The sequence below is a fragment of the Eleutherodactylus coqui genome, chromosome 4 (assembly GCF_035609145.1).
Source record: "Eleutherodactylus coqui strain aEleCoq1 chromosome 4, aEleCoq1.hap1, whole genome shotgun sequence".
NCBI lineage: Eukaryota > Metazoa > Chordata > Amphibia > Anura > Eleutherodactylidae > Eleutherodactylus > Eleutherodactylus coqui.
Window position 1 is genome coordinate 234154100 of NC_089840.1, and position 7535 is coordinate 234161634.

Consider the following 7535-nt stretch of genomic DNA (forward strand, 5'->3'; position numbering starts at 1 on the left):
CCAAAGAGCCGGAGGTCTCTGATGAACGCCAAAGAGCCGGAGGTCTCTGACGAACGCCAAAGAGCCGGAGGTCTCTGACGAACGCCAAAGAGCCGGAGGTCTCTGACGAACGCCAAAGAGCCGGAGGTCTCTGACGAACGCCAAAGAGCCGGAGGTCTCTGACGAACGCCAAAGAGCCGGAGGTCTCTGACGAACGCCAAAGAGCCGGAGGTCTCTGACGAACGCCAAAGAGCCGGAGGTCTCTGACGAACGCCAAAGAGCCGGAGGTCTCTGACGAACGCCAAAGAGCCGGAGGTCTCTGACGAACGCCAAAGAGCCGGAGGTCTCTGACGAACGCCAAAGAGCCGGAGGTCTCTGACGAACGCCAAAGAGCCGGAGGTCTCTGACGAACGCCAAAGAGCCGGAGGTCTCTGACGAACGCCAAAGAGCCGGAGGTCTCTGACGAACGCCAAAGAGCCGGAGGTCTCTGACGAACGCCAAAGAGCCGGAGGTCTCTGACGAACGCCAAAGAGCCGGAGGTCTCTGACGAACGCCAAAGAGCCGGAGGTCTCTGACGAACGCCAAAGAGCCGGAGGTCTCTGACGAACGCCAAAGAGCCGGAGGTCTCTGACGAACGCCAAAGAGCCGGAGGTCTCTGACGAACGCCAAAGAGCCGGAGGTCTCTGACGAACGCCAAAGAGCCGGAGGTCTCTGACGAACGCCAAAGAGCCGGAGGTCTCTGACGAACGCCAAAGAGCCGGAGGTCTCTGACGAACGCCAAAGAGCCGGAGGTCTCTGACGAACGCCAAAGAGCCGGAGGTCTCTGACGAACGCCAAAGAGCCGGAGGTCTCTGACGAACGCCAAAGAGCCGGAGGTCTCTGACGAACGCCAAAGAGCCGGAGGTCTCTGACGAACGCCAAAGAGCCGGAGGTCTCTGACGAACGCCAAAGAGCCGGAGGTCTCTGACGAACGCCAAAGAGCCGGAGGTCTCTGACGAACGCCAAAGAGCCGGAGGTCTCTGACGAACGCCAAAGAGCCGGAGGTCTCTGACGAACGCCAAAGAGCCGGAGGTCTCTGACGAACGCCAAAGAGCCGGAGGTCTCTGACGAACGCCAAAGAGCCGGCAGGTCTCTGACGAACGCCAAAGAGCCGGCAGGTCTCTGACGAACGCCAAAGAGCCGGCAGGTCTCTGACGAACGCCAAAGAGCCGGCAGGTCTCTGACGAACGCCAAAGAGCCGGCAGGTCTCTGACGAACGCCAAAGAGCCGGCAGGTCTCTGACGAACGCCAAAGAGCCGGCAGGTCTCTGACGAACGCCAAAGAGCCGGCAGGTCTCTGACGAACGCCAAAGAGCCGGCAGGTCTCTGACGAACGCCAAAGAGCCGGCAGGTCTCTGACGAACGCCAAAGAGCCGGCAGGTCTCTGACGAACGCCAAAGAGCCGGCAGGTCTCTGACGAACGCCAAAGAGCCGGCAGGTCTCTGACGAACGCCAAAGAGCCGGCAGGTCTCTGACGAACGCCAAAGAGCCGGCAGGTCTCTGACGAACGCCAAAGAGCCGGCAGGTCTCTGACGAACGCCAAAGAGCCGGCAGGTCTCTGACGAACGCCAAAGAGCCGGCAGGTCTCTGACGAACGCCAAAGAGCCGGCAGGTCTCTGACGAACGCCAAAGAGCCGGCAGGTCTCTGACGAACGCCAAAGAGCCGGCAGGTCTCTGACGAACGCCAAAGAGCCGGCAGGTCTCTGACGAACGCCAAAGAGCCGGCAGGTCTCTGACGAACGCCAAAGAGCCGGCAGGTCTCTGACGAACGCCAAAGAGCCGGCAGGTCTCTGACGAACGCCAAAGAGCCGGCAGGTCTCTGACGAACGCCAAAGAGCCGGCAGGTCTCTGACGAACGCCAAAGAGCCGGCAGGTCTCTGACGAACGCCAAAGAGCCGGCAGGTCTCTGACGAACGCCAAAGAGCCGGCAGGTCTCTGACGAACGCCAAAGAGCCGGCAGGTCTCTGACGAACGCCAAAGAGCCGGCAGGTCTCTGACGAACGCCAAAGAGCCGGCAGGTCTCTGACGAACGCCAAAGAGCCGGCAGGTCTCTGACGAACGCCAAAGAGCCGGCAGGTCTCTGACGAACGCCAAAGAGCCGGCAGGTCTCTGACGAACGCCAAAGAGCCGGCAGGTCTCTGACGAACGCCAAAGAGCCGGCAGGTCTCTGACGAACGCCAAAGAGCCGGCAGGTCTCTGACGAACGCCAAAGAGCCGGCAGGTCTCTGACGAACGCCAAAGAGCCGGCAGGTCTCTGACGAACGCCAAAGAGCCGGCAGGTCTCTGACGAACGCCAAAGAGCCGGCAGGTCTCTGACGAACGCCAAAGAGCCGGCAGGTCTCTGACGAACGCCAAAGAGCCGGCAGGTCTCTGACGAACGCCAAAGAGCCGGCAGGTCTCTGACGAACGCCAAAGAGCCGGCAGGTCTCTGACGAACGCCAAAGAGCCGGCAGGTCTCTGACGAACGCCAAAGAGCCGGCAGGTCTCTGACGAACGCCAAAGAGCCGGCAGGTCTCTGATGAACGCCAAAGAGCCGGCAGGTCTCTGATGAACGCCAAAGAGCCGTCAGGTCTCTGATGAATGCGAATGAGCTGATAGGTATCATGTGAGCCCTGAAGATGAGTATACATGAATTTCTACCACAGTTTTCATGGTAATCTGTGTTGGATTTTTGTGATGTGGATTTCACTTTTGTAAACATAGTCTTTAGGACTTTGGAAGTTTCTTGCTATGGTTGTCCTAATGTTGCTGCCACTTTATTCTTCGCTAACAAGGACAAGTAGAAAACACGCTCACACTGGCCAGTTGTCATACAAAGACTAGAAACAAAATATACTGTATTTACTGCATGTTTTTTAAGTGGAAATATGTATTTTTGTGATTTCATATATCTAGTTATAGAACATTTCTGATGTGCTAGAGCCTGGTTGTAGAGACCAATAACTAGAACAAAGGTGCTAAGTCACTCTACAGAGCACCCTGCTCTTTAAAGGGGTTGTCCCGCGCCGAAACCTAACTTTTTTTTTTTAAACAGACCCCCACATTGTGCACAGTAAAAACGAATCCATTTGTTATTTAAAAAAAAAAAAAATTCGCTTACCTGGATCCCCGTTCTGCAGCTTTGAAGATTCTTCTTTCAAAGATGACGCCGCTGGTCTTCTTCCACGGTGCACCGCGGGTCTTCTCCCATGGTGCACCGTGGATGTTCTTCTCCAGTCTTGCGTTCCACTGCCGATTACAGCCACCTCATTGGCTGATCGGCACCACGTGACGGAGGCGGAGCTACAATGACGCCGAGAAGAGGTAGGAGCCAGGACGCAGCTCATGAGCCCGGACACATCCAGCAGAGGATTCCTCACTGTGACAAGCCCGACTGTTCGTGCGACCAGAGAAGAGGTTTGATCTTCGCCATGGAGACGAGGACGCCAGCACCGGAGGGGGTAAGTGTATAACTTCTGTATGGCCAATATTTAATGCACGATGTATATTACAAAGTGCATTAATATGGCCATACAGAAGTGCATAACCTCACTTGCTGTCGCGGGACAACCCCTTTAAGTACTGTCACCTTCTTTCAGGTTCATTTGACTTGCATTACAGTCTATGATCCATCTCCCCTATCCCCAATGAAGCAAATGGAAGCCAACAGACCATGGAGCTCTACAGACTACCACAGCCCCTTTGGTACCACCATTGGTGGGTGTCTGAATGGCCAATGAAACCTTCAAATAGGTCTATAACATGTCAGAGGTTTTCCATAACTGGAGCTCTATTTTTAATCAGCGCGATCTTTCATGCAACACTATAACTTCATTCACGTTAGAATGATGACGTTTTCCATCAGAACTGTGCTTGGTTTTGTATGCGTTTTTCATATAATTGACTATTTTCACTTATATTTTTATAGGCCAGGGAACTAAGAAGAAAAGGTACTTGGGAATAAGGATGTTGTCACTCAACCCAACGTAAGAACCTCACTTTATTCCATAGATGATTTTAATGCATAGAATAACATATTCAAATCATACGATGCAATCCATGAAAAATCCTTTTACTATGGCTTCTACTGCTATGGTACAAATAAGACTGTTTTGTGTCTCTGCAGCAAAGTGAAGGAACTAAGGGAGCAATTAAGAGATTTTCCTGATGTGACCTCCGGAGCTTATATTGTAGAAGTGCTTTCAGATACACCGGCAGAAGAGTAAGTGGAGCGAAAATGGACTATAAAGTCTGTACTTACCTCAACTGAAAATTTTTAGGACACTTTTAAGACAGTTCTGTGTCTTTGAGACTACTCACGTACCGACACTCATCAATTGGGCCATTAGTGCCCTCATAATAGGGCTTCTAAATGCCCACACAGTTGCCTATCCTCGCAGAGATTCCCCTATTAATTCTTTCAGATGGAGGAAAGAAAGATAGGTATATGCCACTTTAGTTCCAACGAAGTCCCGTAAATATACTTCTCCATACCTCTGCTTCTCCCACAGCCTACCAGGGTAGATGACAAGCAGGAAGCATACAGTAGGTGTGACGTCATCATCAGTCTACATAGAACAATGGATTCCATTCATTACAATGCTGGAAATCTTTTTGGTCACTTTTGTTTCAGAAAGAGATCAGTGTTTATGGTGGATGACTTTTTGGTCACTTGACTTATGTAGACCATTCTAAGGGGTCTTCCATACAGAGGTTGTTCTCTTTCCTTTTCTGATGGTCTATAAAGTACATAAATATTATATTTGGGGATGACAAATGGTCCAGTGTCTCCAGAGATGTCATAGTATGTCAACGCATGTAATATTTAATACTGTGGTGGCGCATTTAAAGGGAACATGTCGTCAGTTCGGCTGTTATAAAGCTGCTTACACTGATGAAACAATGAAGCTGTTTTGTTAAAATCCTGATCAAATCATACCTTCAAAATTAAGGTTTGATAATTTCCAGGACTGCATGCGAATTTCCAGTGATTGGCCCGGTGGCCAGGCTGGACCGTCTTTGGTGGGCTGGCCAGACTGCCTCTGCAGGCCGAAGTGCATCCCCTAATGCCGCCCTTCTTTGCCAGTGTACTATGCAAACTATAGGAAATCTCACGTATGTGCTAGGAGGACCCGTTGAGTATAGTGGATCTGCCCATAAAAGGGTTATATAAACTGAGCTTGCGCCGGTCTGAAATTTCCTGGTGCGTGAGATTTCCTATGGCTTCCACAGCACACTGGCAAAGAGGGGCAGTGTTAGGGGACGTACTTCAGCCTGCAGAGATGGTACAGCCAGTCCTCAGGAGACATTCTGACCACCCACCAGACCACAAGGAATTAGTATGCACTGTAGGAAGTGAATAAACTTTATTTTTTACGGGGGTGATTTCTGCAGGAGTTTTAACAAAGCAACTTTGAAAATAAGTACTTCTTTATGGTTTTATCAGTAGGTGGTTTTACAGCCGCCGAACTGATGTCAGGTTCCCTTTAAAACCAATGTTGGAACATTTTTCTTCCCTTTCGTTAAGGGGTTCCATCACTGCTTACATCTGAAATCCCAAAAATGGAATGGAACCTGGAAGCAATCTCTGATTTGTAGAAATCTGCTTTTTGTGCCAGAAGGAATAACGTGGTGGACCATATTATTATTTCCGGCAACAGGCCTTCGTTTCAGCACATTTCTCCAATGTCAGAGGTACAATACCTTATATCCAGATCAAATTTTTGTGATTTTAGGCGTAAACCTTGGACATAAAGGATAATATGATGTGAATAGTCTCTTATACTTCAATGCAGCGTCCATGCTACACATAACCCCATTGAATTTGGATTTGGTGGAAGGGTGTAGTTATGTCAGTGATGCCTATTGCATAGGTACTAATGATAATGTTTTCTGTTCCTGGTGTGGTTTGTACCGATTTCTAGAAGAATTTGGGAGCACAAATTTAAAACAACCTTTGACACTTTCAACACAATGCTAAATTCTGCAAGAGGATTCATGCGTGACTGGGAAGTATGAGACATCTGTAGCACAGATAACACTGCTGGCCTGGTGACCCCCTAACACTAATTCAGGGACATAAAACTGTCACATCTTTATCAGTGGACTATTTAAGTATTTATTTATTTCTCTACCCATCCAGTTGTGGTATTCTTTTAAGTGCAAATTAATCACATCCATGTCTGTGCCTTGTCATATGTGTGCATGTATATATATTCATTATGCCTGAGGAAGAATACTAAGAGGTTCAAAAGCTCGCTATAATATCATGTATTTTTGTTAGTCATTAAAAGGTATCATATCTACAAGATTACGTGGTTTCTCTTGCTGGGAACAATCCTATTTTGGTTTCTATTTAATCATAGCCTTTGTCTCTTTTTATCTCAGGGCTGGACTGAAGGAAAGTGATGTGATAATCAGCATTGGCAGTAAGACCGTGACTTCCAGCAACGATGTCAGTGAAGCCATTAAGCAGGAAGGACCGCTACTTATGGTAGTACGCCGTGGAAATGAGGATATCGCCATCACAGTGACACCAAAAGAAATTGATTTATAATGGAAGAGATGAGCTGGTTTCATAGATCTTCCGAGCTCTAGAGCCGAACAATGACACTGCACTTATAAGGACACTGTGTAGAAGCACTGAATATTAGTGACCACCCACCCCCAACCCCATCCAAGAGACCCCTTTAGCTTTTGATTACAGACCCCTCTGCCTGTGCAGCTTCACAATCCCACCACTGGTGTGCACCCTTCTGAGAATAACATGCTGGTTTACGTGTCCTAACTGGAGGAGAAGTAGGAGTGGTACAATAATAAAGACCCAACGGGGCCAATAATGATATTTTAAATGTATATTCTGAACTTCTTTATAAAGTGTTTTTTTTGTCTGAATTCATTTTGCTTCGCAAGTTTTTTCAGTCGTAAAGGACAATGAACCAATTTCATAGTAAGTGTTTAATTGCAGATGTTGAGTCACACCTTTACCAGGCAGCGCTTGGAACCTGCTGCCAAACCCAACACGGTATAAAGTGATTAGTATAATAGCCAATTTCCATTTTTAATCTCATAAAGGTACCAGCTGTGAATTAATGGAGCTGTGGCCGTGCATGTGCGGCTGCCACTCTATTAATTTCACTTAGGCTGGCGTAACAGCCGAGCACTGGTACACCGCCATCTCTGGCAGTCCCATTGAAAATGAATGGAGTGGCACTGTGCATGCACGACCATGGCTTCTTTCAATCTCCTCCTCAGTATGGGGGGTGCAGTGAGTCTGTAGTGATGCAATGAGGAGGATGGGAAATGGGATCTCTGTTCTCAGGATCGGTGGGGGTCTCAGTAGTAAGACCCCCTTAAGACAATTAGCACCTATCAGGGGATAAGTTGATCTTGGTACAACTCCTTTAAAGGGAACCTGTCATGACCTATGAGCCCCATAAACTATGCTATGGCGCTCAAAGGTCAGGGAACGGGATGTCCAGGCAGAGGTGTATTATACTCGACGGGTGCCTTATTTCTGAGCTGTGTCCCCCCAAAGAC

The 7535-nt window shown here is 48.9% G+C and overlaps 1 protein-coding gene across 2 annotated transcripts in view; it reads left to right on the forward strand.

The window, feature by feature from the left end:
* HTRA1 (HtrA serine peptidase 1) overlaps positions 1 to 6890 on the forward strand; it is a 32798-nt gene extending 25908 nt beyond the window's left edge. For both annotated transcript variants that reach the window (XM_066600876.1, XM_066600877.1), the window contains exons 8-10: positions 3925 to 3982; positions 4123 to 4218; positions 6384 to 6890. In XM_066600876.1, the coding sequence (XP_066456973.1) occupies positions 3925 to 3982; positions 4123 to 4218; positions 6384 to 6552 (323 nt within the window). In that variant the 3' untranslated portion in view covers positions 6553 to 6890. The remainder of the gene's footprint in view (positions 1 to 3924; positions 3983 to 4122; positions 4219 to 6383) is intronic.
* Positions 6891 to 7535: the final 645 nt, after the last annotated feature.